Source organism: Pyxicephalus adspersus, chromosome 1 (genome assembly GCF_032062135.1).
Source record: "Pyxicephalus adspersus chromosome 1, UCB_Pads_2.0, whole genome shotgun sequence".
Lineage (NCBI taxonomy): Eukaryota > Metazoa > Chordata > Amphibia > Anura > Pyxicephalidae > Pyxicephalus > Pyxicephalus adspersus.
Genome location: NC_092858.1, coordinates 10,771,834 through 10,786,361, shown reverse-complemented (window position 1 = coordinate 10,786,361; position 14,528 = coordinate 10,771,834). Strand labels below are relative to the sequence as shown.

Genomic DNA, 14,528 nt, shown 5'->3' with positions numbered 1-14,528 from the left:
TCATTGTTTACTGTGGACCTGTATAAATGATTAGAAATCTTCTATATACTAGCTGTCAAACTAGAAGGCCTCTTAAAGGCTAGGCTGGGCGGTCCTCAAGCTGAACATCACTATAGTGTTTCACTGTATGGATACCTTATTGCACTGGTCCCCAACCTTTTGCACATCGCGGACCACTTAATGCACGGACTCCAAACTGCACATGCACGGGGAGCCGTGTGTCATTAAAAGGGGAAGAAACTTCCCCCCCAGAGTTACGTCATGATGCCAGAACCCACCCACTCTTCCATCGCAGGTCTGAGCCTGTGATGAGAGAGTGGGTGGGTTGTGTCAGGAGACACAACCCCCCATCGCCCTGAACCTGCAATGTCTCCCGGAGACGTGGTCCGCAGCACCATGAGAGAAGTATGTTGGCTGCTGTTGCTTGTTCTGTTCCCTCTCATGCTGATGCTTTGATTTCAGCACTGTCTGGCCAGTTTACGGCAGATCATTGGGGTATTTCTAACTCACTTTATGTTGCATAATATTGTGCGTTTTTTAAGATAGCCATTAGTTTAAATGGGCTGGTGGTTTACCACAGCAGAAGTGAAGCATATTGGCCCTGGCCTGAAATAAGTATAGAGAAGTGCAGTTGTGACTCTCTTCTTGTACTCACTTGCAGCCTGGTTGTACCAGGTCTGTACTTAAAAGTATTGGAGCCAAAAAAAACAGGGAAAATTCTGTATTCCATTGAAAACCAGTAGTGGCAGCCACCATACTTGTCTTATAACTAGTGTAAATTAAGGCTAAACTATAGGAATAGCTCCCTGCCCCACAGTATGTCCAAAACACATACTTTAATCCAAGGTTACACACTGGTTTCTGAGTCTTCTATACACTTCAATGAAGATGAGGAGAGTCCCTCGGTCAGTGCCCGGTTGACATGGACATTTCCCATTTGCTGCTCCATAATGGGTTCCAAATCTTGTATGTCTTGGTGGCATGGACACTTTTATATAATGGCCAAGCCCTCTCGGGATTCAGGCGACTGCAACAGTGTGATGCCTTCCATCAGAAGCAACTGGTTGGTGTGGGCACTAACTGCAATTCTGGATCCACCGAGACCCTGAGGGATGACTTGAATGGCAGAGTTGGTGAAGCATAAGCACTAACAGCACTTCTAGATCCACCATCACCCTGGGGGTGGCTTGACTGGTGGAGTTAGTGTAACCAAAAGGTATCTCTAAGAATAACCCCCACCCCCAACAATATGTCCAAAATGCATACTTTAACCCAAGGCCAAAAGATCCTTAGTCTTCTATACTGTGAGAAAAGCCTAGTAGGTGCTGGGTGACATGGACCCTTCCTATCTGCTGTCTAGCCAAGCCCTTTCAAGATCCAGAAGACTGAAGAAGCGCGATGCCTTCATGTAGAGGTGATTGGTTGGCATGGGCACTGACTGCACTTCTGGATCCCCTATTACCCTGTGAGGTGACATGGAAGGCAGAGTTAAGAATATTTAAAAATGCTTCATTGGGTATTTCTCTCTGTAAACTAAGATCGAATAGTGAGCTGGGGATAGGATGTAGGGATAAACAAGGAAAAACTTTACCCAAAGAATGGCTTTAAACAATTCCTCCACCTAAACGATAGTTTGCAGTACTGCTTCTTATTTCTTTCTGGCTGCAGGTATCCATTCCCCAAATGACCTTAAGCCTACTGCATTTGATGTAACAGCTCTACTAAATATTTTTGAAAGAAAATATAGCCAAGGTCCTGGTTGTATAAAATAAATTGGTTTTCTCTCTGCTAGACAGTAAAACAGAATAAGAGGCAGTTCGACAATCTGTTTCTTAACTGCACCCCAGACAGTGCCAGTAAACACATTACTCATAGAAAGAAAAGAAGATGACTTTTTATGATAGATGACATCACAATACCGACGGGAATAATGGCCTCAGAGGACAGTGAAAATCAATGAGCCGCAAACATTCATATGAATCTCTTTATTCTGTTCCCTAATGTGTACTGCATAAACTATTTGAATAGCCGAATATTGCCAAAATCTCTTTTAAACACAATGCTAACATTTTATTTTAACAGTATAAAGATCTATAAAAAATATTGTGAGCCCTAAGGAACCTTCTGGGTTTCTGCATGAGTGGCTCCCACATTGTGATCTCCAAGACACGATAAATAAAAATGAAAACACAAAACATTTTACATTTCCAGATCTTGACATTCTAACAAAGAAGGGTACTGAGGGAATAGGTGGAGATTTTATTTATTTTTTTAATTCTTTTTTAAGGTCTTCGAAATTCATCAGAATTCAAAAATTGCAAAAATGTTTAATACTGCAGAATAGGTCAAGCCCTAAAAAGAATTACCGTAAATACCTGCAATGTCTGATTTTCAGCTTCTCCTGTCCGTAAACTTTTGGTAATGGGTAAACTTTTCCACCTATGATACTTATTTTATCCTTACATGACCAGAGGTCACCAAAGCCTTGATGCCCAATTGGCAACGTCTGAATGGGACATTCTGTGATAGCTTTGCCTACAAAAATGCATTAAAGGCATTTATTTGATACTCCTTTAATTTAAAAAAAATCTGTAATTTTTTTCTTATTTAAACTGTTCATGTAATGCAAGAATAGTATAATTCATGGTGTTATATAATTTTGTCAATGACCAAAGTACTAATTAAGCCATTCTCCTGTAATTGTGGAGAATTGTCTCCTCTATGTCTGAAATCTTTTATCTTCTATGTATTTACAGGCCATTGTTGTGACAGACGGTGAACGTATCCTTGGCCTTGGAGACCTGGGAAGTTATGGCATGGGAATCCCAGTTGGCAAGTTGGCGTTATATACTGCCTGTGGAGGAGTTCACCCTCAGCAATGTCTCCCAGTATTACTGGATGTTGGAACTGACAATGAGGTAAGCTGCCTGATCCCTGTCCCTTACAATGAAAAATGTTTGTTTTTTTTTTCTCTTTTTCTATTTCTATTCTGCAAATGGCTGTGTGGCACACATGTGCTAACAATAATTAAAATGAACAAGAGCATTTTCCTCCCTTCCTTCACTTCTGTAACACCCCATAGTGCCTATTTGAGGATCTACTAACTATAAGAAACATCATGGGCACAACCCTAACTGCACCCTGCTGTGCAATGCTTAGTACATCATCCAAACTAAAGACCAGGGCAAACAGCTTGCCGGTCCTTGAACAGTGGACAAAAAAACTAGAAAACCCTAGTTGCTGCACCATTGGGCATCATTTTCCTTACACGCCATAGTGAAGTCTGACTCTCAACCTGAGCCCCCACATCAAAGACCCCTCCATCATTCTTCCTGTGACTGTCATGCTCAACCTCTTTGCATACTTCAAAGGTTGTAAGGTGTGGTTAAAATGGTGACAAAGTTTAAGATGCTGTGAAAGTCAAAATTTGCAGATCTGTAACATCTTTCACATTTTGGGGCAAGGATGGCATTTGAAATAGCCTTATGGAGCCATTTCTGAAGGATCACTGTTTTTACATTCCATTCATGCTTAGGTGTTCAAAGTAAACATGGGTTCACCTTATTAACTAACATCAACAATCATCTATTCCTATTAAACTCCATGTTGTGTCTGCCTGACCCTCCATTGCTTCCTAATAACTGACAGCACTGCTTATATGGAGCAACTTGAGAAACGTGTATTATGGGAGCTGACCATGGTTCAGTTAAGGTCATATATATATATATAGTCACATGCCTAGTTTAGGATGTGTCCACTATTTTCCTTCAACTGCCCCATGGAAAATATATTTTCTATACAGAAAGGAACTTTGTGTTCCTCCTTGTTGCACTCTTTGCCCATTTAACAAACTTTGCACCTCTACAGGCAAATACAGAAACTCCCCATCTCAGCATCAATGATTGTAATACAAATATAGAGCAAAGATAGAGCTATATTAAAACCCAAGAACAAAAAAAAGTTCATATGTGTGTGTGTATGTGTATATATACACATACTCTATTTCTCTATATATATATATATATAGAGAAAGCTAATGCATCCATCACATCTAATCACCAGTGATGACCATACCCTGCTAGAAAAGGTAGTACAGTTGAGGAACAAATATGTAAATCACAGGACTGGGTGTAAAAAATTGAACATCCTTTGTTGGGTAAAATGACTCCCATGCGTGTTTGTTTTATAGCTGGATTTCAGTTGAACAGCTAAATAAGTACAGGAACCGGTGGGCACCAAAAGTAGATGCCAACATTTTGCATTGGCATGTTACCTTTATTACCCTGGTGTAGTTATCAGAACTTGTTTCGTGGCAGGTTATTATTTTTCTCCTAACAACTATCGGCTTCCAGATGGAGCAAGACGTTATAAAATTCCAGGCTACCCTTTATTTTATTATTATAAACTGTATTTATTTAGCGCCAAAATATTAAGCAGGGCTGTATAATAAATAGGGGTTACAAATGACACACAGATACAGATAAAAAAATGACTGAGGACGAAGAGAGGTCCCTGCCTGAAAGAGCCTACCATCTCAAAGGTGGGGGATGTAGCACATAATAAAAGGGGGATATGGATTGGTGGGTAAGTAGTGAGGGTTTAGGAGACAGATTATGAAAAGGAAGGTGAGTTTAAAAACATAGACTGCATTAAAAACCTGATGAGGTTTTGATCCTTCCTAACTTTATCCAAAACTAATAAAAAGTTTGCCTATACCTGCACATTGATTTTAGACAAATAGGACAAATATTACATCAAGAGCTCGGACGTCTTGTACTATTTTTAAAGGAGATTTTTAACATTATTCTGCTGTGCTAGTATTTCTATCTGTCAGAATGATTGGTCAGACCCACATACGATGGAATACTCTGGAGAATGTAAAGCTGATATTAAATTTGACAGTTTATGAAGTATGTTTGTTGAACGCTCACAGGAGCTGCTACACCAAACCAGTCCAAGTATCAGCAGAGACCCATCATAGGAAACACTGGAACCAAGTACAGAGATGATAAAGTGCGGTTTTACTATTATACGGACCACTTGTCATGCCTCATCTGGACTTTACAGATCTGGGCTCCTGTCTGGGAGGTAGAAACCTAGGAAAAGACCAAAAGATGTTACACCAAAAGATTACACGAACCAGATTTGTTTGCTCGAAAACTTTTATAATATTTTATTATTATTTTAAAAGTAAAACAGCCAATCTTTAGAAAGAAACTTTAAGATTGAGTTTACACATGGCTTCTGTTGGTCATTCAGAATTGGCTCATACCACAAGGAACCCAAAAGAAAGGTTTAGGAATAGTGCCCATTGTTGTCTGCAAATTGTACCATTTGGGAGAACATTTCACACAGACAGAATGGTGACAGGAACATTCAGTATCTTCAGTGTTTTTTTACATGTATTTGGTGCCCAAATTATTTTACAATAGCCACAGGGTCACTTTAGGGGAATTTGTGTGCAGCATAACTATGGTTTGAAATATAACTGTAGTTCCACTTTAACATTGTAAGTTTTTGTGAAGATCTTAAGGCTTAGAAATGTTGGAAAGTTGCATATTATAAATATCACATAACCTAAATTGTCATCTCTATTATTTATTCTGCAGACACTTCTGAATGACCCCTTATATATTGGATTAAAACATAAGCGAGTTCGTGGGAAGGCATATGACGACTTAATTGATGAATTCATGCAAGCTGTAACCAACAAGTGAGTTAAACATTAACTTTGTTATTTTGTTAGGACAAGCAGTTCTCAGATTATCTGTGGCAAAAATAGATATTATTTTTTCCATCTAAAAGTATTTCTCTGTATACGTCTGTCTGTAGATACATGCATAAAGCTTGCCAAATATACACTGCCTGGCCAAAAAAAGTTTCCAAGCCTGTGTGTGGGCAGTGTTATGATCTGGGGTGACTGTGGGGTCAATGGTGTGATCTGGGGTGACTGTGGGGTCAGTGTTATGATCTGGGGTGTCTGTGGGGGTCAGTGTTAGGATCTGGGGTGACTGTGGGGTCAGTGTTATGATCTGGGGTATCTGTGGGGTCAGTGTTATGATCTGGGGTGACTGTGGGGTCAGTGTTGTAATATGAAGTGCCCATGGGGAGGAGCAGTTTTGGAATCTGGGGTGCCTGTTGGGTAAGTGGTATGATCTGGGGTGCCCATGGGGGCAGTGGTATTATCTGGGGTTGGTTCAGTTGGTCAGGTCTAGGTTCAGCAGCATTATTTGCCTGTAAAATGAGGTCAGCTGACTCCCTGAATATATAGAATGATAAGGTTTTTAGGTCAATGGATTTTTTTTTTCCTGATAACACGGGCATATTCCAAGATGACAATGTCAGGATTCATTGGACTAAGACTGTGAAAGATGAGAGTGTCCATTAAGAATCTTTGGGATATGCTGGAAAACATTTTACGCAGTGGTCCAACTCTTCCATCATCAGTACAAGATCTTGTAAAAAATGTATGCAGCGAAAATACGAAAATAAATGTTGTGACAGCACAAGCTTATCAAAACCATACCACAACATGAATACATGTCGTAAGTAAAAGGTGGTCCAACTGAATAATATAGTATGTGACTTTTTTAGGGGGCAGGCAGTACACAAAGCATTGGAAATGTTCATTAATTCATCACAACAAGGTGTTCTCCATTAAACTGCCCCCTACTCTAACAGCCATTAATCCATTTACCAGGAGCAGTCAATATTTAAACCATGCAGCATACCAAAAAAAATGTACCAAAAGACATAGGAAAAAAGAGCTACAGGTTAAATCCTGGCCACATGGCTTGAGTGGCAGACTATTATTATTACACAGTATTTATATAGCGCCATCATATTATGTGGCACTGTACAAAGTCCATAGCCGTGTCACTAACTATCCCTCAAAGAGCTCACAATCTAATGTCCCTACCATAGTCATATGTCATCAATGTAGTCCAAGGTCAATTTAGGGTAAAGCCAGTTAACATTACTGCATGTTTTTGGGATGTGGGAGGAAACCAGAGTACCGGTAAGAAACCCACACAGACGGGAACCTGCAAACTCCATGCAGATAGTGTCCTGGCTGGGATTCGAACCTAGGACCCAGCGCTGCAAAGGCTGGAGTGCTAACCCCTTAGCCACCATGCTGCCCATGACTTATATTTGTGTGTGAATTTCACCTCCTCCAATAGTACATAATAGGATGAACTTTTGCGCACCAAGAAAATGTTATGGAAATTAGCACTCAAGAGGTAAAGACGTGATAAGTAATCAAGCTGTGCTAAACCATAGCTAACCCACATAAACATCATATATTAGTTTGGAAATCCATACACGTACTATAGGAATCTAAAGTAACCTCATAACAAAATTGCAATACGATTACAAGCTAAAACCAAAATAGACCCTGCGGAATAGGAGTGGCTGCATGCAGGAACAAAAGTTTATATTTCCACCTATGTACTTGGCAGTTCTCTGGACAACAAGCAATTGTGTGCAGGAATGTGTATATCGATTCCCTTGTGTAGCCATGACTCTTTAGAATGATGAATGCAAGAACTATGCATTGGCTTGAAACCATTAGAAGGAAACCTGTACAGCTCAGTTTGGTATTTCCCATCTCAGTACACATTGTTGGAGTATCAGTCTTTAAAAAAGCATACAACCATGTTAAAATATGACAATCAGCAATCATTCTCAGGTGCACAAAACCATTCATTCTGCTGGATTTGTTATGGCATGCTCTATTGTGTGTGCAGATGTTATTGGACAATATGTATGCAAGCGCACATAAGTGGGCAGTAGGCATGTGATATTTAATACAATCTTATCTGCAGTCAGTACCGCAGTCTGGCAAGTTCTGGTAATGATCTTTGTCATACATACAGCATCGTGAGTTGATATGATGTTTTTTGCAAATGCTTATTTATCCAAGAGTGTTCATTTTCAACAATAGGTTTACAACATGTGTATGTATCTCAAGGCTGGGTGCCCACTATGGATATGTGATGTGTTTTTTAAATGTACACTTGTTGACATGGAAAGTGGTTCATGCTGAGCATTAAATTCGGTGCTGTGCATTGCGCTGCAGTGCATGGGTAAAGTGCATTTGGGGTACTTTTAGGAATCAATATGAGGACATGTCCTTCTACATGTTAACCCTGAGCCATGCATGCATAGTTGCATAGAAATTTAGGGCTTGGCTTAAAGGTAGCATTTGCAAATTGGGAATGTTTATATGAAAGTGCCAGAGCTCTAGAAGTTACTTCTCTACAGATATACTTGAAAGCATATCCTGACCCAAAAACCAAAAATCATATATTTTAGCTTACTAGTCACTGGGTAAGGTAACTGCCCTTTTTCCCGGCTTTTTTCTTTCACTCTGATGGGAACACAATGGCAATCGTCCTTTAAATTAAAAAAAAGATGATATGTTAACATAATAAATGGTTAATGGATGGATATCATACGTGTCAAATAAATGCCGATGGAATATAAATGATTTTTATTGTTAGGCTGGTGTTATAGTGAATCTAATGAACCATTGCAATTGATTTGTAGCTATGATGGAGTCTTCATTAAAAGAGTTCTTCTGATGCAGCTCTTAATGTGAAACGCGTCAAGAACAGGTGATTTCAATGGCTTTGTAACAATATGATGTACAAATGTCAAAAATAATTTGTTGAAATTATCTTTGTTTTTAAAAGTCTGTTTTGAAAAAGTGTTTGAATGAAGATAGTTCTGATCTTGGGAAATTAAAAGATATGTTATGATGGTAAAAGTAGTTTACAGAAAAAATGTAAGATTGCTTTTTCCTTAATTCAGCTGATAGGAAGTGACAAGGACAAGGCAAGATCGAGAATAGACTGTACTTGTAAAAATAACCTTCCCCGGAGAGAAGAAAACTTAATGTAACTATCATATATAAGGAATAGTACAATGCAATATATGACATTTTTGTTCTTGGGTTTAGGTATTCTTTAAATAGAATTGAAACGATCAGGGTCAGAATAGGTTTGTTTCAACAAGAGAATCAGGATTGTTCTTCATCGTTTTGTTGTTCCTCAGTACAACTCCGTCATTGACATGGAATGATGGAACTCTTCTCTGCAGCAATGCGCATTTGTTTTTAGGTCCCACATTGCTTGTCTCTAGGGGCTTTTTGAAAACTAAATGTAGTTGTCCTTCGGTATGAATAATTTGGAAGCCGTCATCACAACAGCTGGAAGGCATTGCTTCACCTTTGCAATGTGCAGATTTATCTGTGTGTCCAATTTTTAGGATTGATGTTTCTCTTTTGGCTTTGTGCGAACTCGTGTTCTACAGACTTCAGTTTGTTAGACAGATAAAAACTGTTTATATTGAGATGAGAGCTCATTACATAGACACACTTAAAGACTTGAATACCACTACTGGGTGAAACTGTTCACCAAAAAGGCAATTAGAGGACTCCTTGTAGCCACTGTTCTCTCCACTACTGATTTACCTTTTCTTATTCCATACTGTGTCTCTACATGGAGGTGGTCATCTTGGTAGAGGTAGGGCTTTGTCTTCTCATGTAAGAGTTTCCTATCGATAATTTGTTGTGTAACAATCAAGAAGAAATAGAAGAGGACAGGAAAGCACAGATCCACAGAATGAATGACGAAGAAGCAGGAAGATTCTTGCATTGCAGTTCTCCAGGAACAGCTTCCTCTCCAGCAAGAAGAATGGCATTACAGTAGTGGAATCACCAAATCTCATGACTTGTATTCTGTCTGCAAAGACATGGTCCAGTAGTAACAATACCTTCAACAAAACACATTCTATATTCAGTATAATTGGGAAAGGGTTAGAGACCTGTTATTATTGCTCTGTGTATTCCTGTCCCAATAACAACTGTTCTCAACATGTTTTATTTTGCTGAGACGGGACCGGAGGTGGACACCCTCAGGGATATGGACATCAAAAACTTCATAAAGCAAACTTTTATAATTGCATTGTGGCATGAATAAAAAACAGGCCCACCCAAAGAGGGAAGGAATGTGTTCCGGTCACTAAAGGGGATAAAAACCAAACCACTTAAAAGTCATATCATTTTTACAATGTTAATGTAACTTCAAAGTAGTTTTTCGTTACTTTTTTTTGACCATTCGTTGCACAGTGATTAAAGCCAATTTTGGCAGTACACGGCCCATGGCATATAATGTATGGAGCAAGTGGGTTGAGATTTTATTAAATCATGACCCTTTTAACCACTGTCGGTGCCATGTAGCCACACCAGTAGAACACTACATTATTTTTCTTTTTATGGTGCCCAGTGGTGACCCCAATTTTCCACAATTCCAGGCATGCTTCTGACTGTGGATTTTATTTCATTTGATTTTGGAGACCAGTAAAGATGGCAGCACGTAAAGATATGAAAAATACATTTTCGGTCTTACAAAATGATAAGGGCAACACAGTCTTTGGAGATGACCCAAGTAGGAGAACCACTGAAAATGTTGACAGCCACTGCCATGAAGCATAGCAGTATAGGCATATTGTTTAAAAACCATGGTAATGCTAGAATCTTGCCTTTTTTTGACTCAGAGAAATTCCCTTGTATAAATCTAATGCCATCTTATAAATGGTATTTACATAATTTCTGAATCCCCATACGTAAGCTGCCTTGGAATGGTAGAAGGCAAGCTCTGCTTCCTCTTAAAGACCTGTTCTGGCCCTTCAGTTTGGAAAACATGTAAATTAAACTCCTCACAGACTCGTCTGTGTTGGTACGTTTTTAGTATTTGGCTAACAGATGTTGAGGTTTTTTGCACACAACATACTTCCTTTAGCTGGTAAATCCTGATTTCTGTTAAACTAAACACCCAAAACTCAACTAACCAATAAAAAACTTAAATATCTTGCAGTACCTAGATTACTTAGTAAAGTAAGAATCCTAACATCAGCACCATAGTCCCCAAATTAGCACAACTTTTGGGTATTGTGTAGAATATGCACACCCCTTCTAATGTTTGTGTCTGAGAACTGTAATTGGAAGGGAAGCTTCTGAACAAATTCAGATACCAAACACATAAAGACTGTATTTACATAATACATCACCCGGAATTACCCATCATAGTCTATCTTCTTCTGGTCTTAGAAATCTTTATAAATCAGGCCCAATATGGGGCAGCACAGTTCTTCTTTCATCTTCCCTGCTATATGTTTGTTTTTTCCTTTTAGTCATCAGATTACCAGTCATAGGTAAACAAATGTCACATGAGGAAGTATAGCCATGCCTGTCTACCAAGATGGTTGCCTTCACACAGTGATAAACTGCAGCAATATTAAGCTTTTGGGCTACAAAACCGAGCTGCCTTCACTTTTCCAGCAGGAATTTTTGGCAAAATATAACTATTTTAGTATATTGCTTAAGCAGTATTAACATTTCGAGATGTTCCCTACCAGATCATAAACCTAGACTTTATAGTTTAGGTCCACTTTAAAAATTAAATTGAATTTACCATTTTTTTTTCTTTAATGTTATCATAATGCAAGGCCCTCTGTAAAGCCAAACCAGAAATGCATTTCTTCTCTGACACTCCTTGGAGACATGCCTGTAAGATTTGTCCTCGAGGCTTGGGATTTGTGTTGTGTCTTTATGTTAAAAATCTTAGGATCATCTTGGCAAACCATGGTACTGAAATTTTTAGATTTACTTGCATATGTTTTATGTTATCTTTGTTATACATACATGTTTTTGAGATACTAAAGCTTCTGACCACATGTCCCCAGACACCTCTAATCTTTTAGACTGTGTGCATTTGTCTTTTTATCCAAGAAGTCCATAAAATAAAACAGAATAAATGCTTTAAATTGAAGGGATCTCTTTAGTCGGTTTCTTTCAATGCACTTTCTCCAAGCAATGGGCTGTCGAACTAAAGCTGGAAGATGGATGTTTGACTGTAATCTGCAATATTTATACGGTTTCTCAATTTCATGAGGGCACAGAGTGTTCTACACCATCACTGGTCCTTGTTGTGTCATGCAGGGACATTTTTTGGCTTGTTCCACACTTTACCCTACTATACAGAAGACTTAAGGATTAGTCCCACTGCTCAGGTCAATTGTATGAGAACAAGTAGATGTCTTCCCACATATTGTTCTCGGAAGGCTCCCTGTCCAGTTTAATAGAGTTACTGGTCAAGCATCTCAATGTCTGCGTCTGTCCATTGGGAGTCCATTGCATAGCAGGTAATGATTCAGCTATGGGTCCTTATACTTTAACCTAGGCTCTTGGTCTGTGTGGTATTTTACTCTTCAACTGGTTTGATAATTTCCTAAAATATTTTAAAGTAAAGTTGCTCCCTCACTTAGTTTTAGTCACTGTGAGCTGAGGTACACAGTTGCCTGTGCCTCACCCCCAAATCCTTTATGGTTGCAGTAATTGGTATTTATGTGACCATTCTCCAGGTACCAGTCATGGGGACAGCAAGAAGAGAAAGCTTTGTTCTGTGTAAGCTTCGACCTGAGCCGATCCTCTACAGGTTTTCGACTATTAATTCCAGCTTTTCCCAACCTTTTTAACATGAGGGAATGTTCAGGTCTCAGGAAACCTCTGCTATAGTTGCTATATTCACAACTCAAAATACATCAGTGTGGTGGTCAGTGCAAAAAATATTTTTACTTTGCTGACCAGTGGAGAGAATGCCATCTTTACAGATTGCCAAAAAGATTATTGGTGTCACTTAAACTGCAATTGAAGTCATGAAAAAAATGCAAGCAGGCTAGTTGCTTTTTGCAGAAAGGGACAGGTTGCTTCTGCAACAAAACATACTTAAGCTGCGTACACACTGCAAATTTTTCTCGCCCGATAATCGGTATCGGCCAATTATCGGGCGAAAATCTGCCGTGTGTACAGTCGGTCATCGTCCATCGTCCGACGACCGTCCTGGCGGATCGATGGACGACGACCGATCCTAATGAAAGGGAAGGGGAGAGCGCGCAGCAGGGTGCCGCTCCGTCGCTCTCCCCCTCCCCTCTCCATAGAGCATGAACGGTGCTGTATGTACAGCATCGTTCATGCATCGTGCAGTCTTTTCTCGTTGGAAAGGATCGTGAAAGATCCTTTCCAACGAGAAAAATTGCAGGTGTGTATGCAGCTTTACAGTATGTGCCATTTCACAATCTTTGTAATGTAGATAGTGGATGTACAGCTCAGTGTATGCTCCCAGCACACCCAGCTGCTGGAAATGACCGATCATGCTTGCAGGTGTCACGTCATTCTGGCTGGGCCAATCAAGATGGCCAATATACCTGAGCCAAAGAAGACCAGGTGAAGATGATGGTACCCACTACAGACTGAAGAGGTGTGTTCTGAACATAATGACGTTTGTGATAGGAAAGCACTCCTTACAGCAAACAGACTTTATAAAAGAGGAAGCGTGCTTAAAATGATAACCACGGATGGCGCCGTGTAGAACTTATTAAATAAGAAGAGCAAGTCGCCAGCAGTCCAAAGTACAGGATTCTTGCTTTATTGTTAGAACACTGTCACAACATGTTTAAAAAACTAACATTTTGCGGTCACACAGGGTCCCTTCCTCAAGGCATCATATTGATATTAGGAAGCATGCCAAACACCTATATACCTGTTAATGACCCTTAATACCTGTAATCCCACCCCTGTTAACCCCATAGTCCTACAACACTTCAAGGAGACATCTTGGGAGCCTCACCCTAGGAAACCAAAACCTCCATTTAGTGGTCTCTGGTAATTCCATGACTCCTTAAATTCAGCATCTTGGTGGAACCCAAGTCTACTGGTCATGACCAAGATTCATGGCTCTCCCATTACAGTCCCTAATTTATTTCCTGGAATCTGCATTTCATCAGGCTTTGCTTTTCTAAATTCTAAATTCAATAATTCGATAATTAACCCTTTTATTTTTATAGTCTGTGTCGGATGTTCTGCTACTGAACTTTTTTACTGTTTTTATATAGGTAAATATCGCAATTTAATGTATAGCGCTGCATAATATGTTTAATAATAATAATATATAGACTTTGGAGCAACCCTGTGGTTTACTGCATATCAGGGAACGTTGGATTGTGTTAGAATTTATAGGTCAGGTTACGCAAAAGTTTCCAGATATACCCTTATAACTTTTCTTGGCAGAAAATAGTTACTAAACTATGTGTGAAGTATTTTTTTTACCTTTTGTAGGATTTCTTTTTGTTTGCTAAATAATTACCTATCCCAGTCTCCTCTTTCAAAATCTTTGCTCCCATTGCCATACAGCACAACAAAGCAATACCATATAATAAAAAAACGGTTGTCACCAATGACCTCATCTTTACAGGGGACAAAGGACGGCGCCGTATTTGTCAGAACAGCACAGCCACTAATTTCTCTGTACAACAGACAGTGTAAATATGAGACTTTTGATTACAAAAAAAATCTGGGACACTTAGCTTGTCACAGAGTAGCCCCATGAATGGAACAGTTCAAGAGGAAAATTACAGTTTTAAATAAACCCTGAAGGTTCTGTATCATTTTCAGCTTTTGAGCCACC

General features: G+C 39.3%; 1 protein-coding gene across 1 annotated transcript in view; it reads left to right on the top strand.

Annotated features, from left to right (window-relative positions):
* ME3 (malic enzyme 3) overlaps positions 1-14,528 on the top strand; it is a 94,352-nt gene that overhangs the window by 49,027 nt on the left and 30,797 nt on the right. The window contains exons 5-7 of the mRNA XM_072398632.1: positions 1,024-1,129; positions 2,757-2,918; positions 5,610-5,713. Of these exons, the coding sequence (XP_072254733.1) occupies positions 1,024-1,129; positions 2,757-2,918; positions 5,610-5,713 (372 nt within the window). The remainder of the gene's footprint in view (positions 1-1,023; positions 1,130-2,756; positions 2,919-5,609; positions 5,714-14,528) is intronic.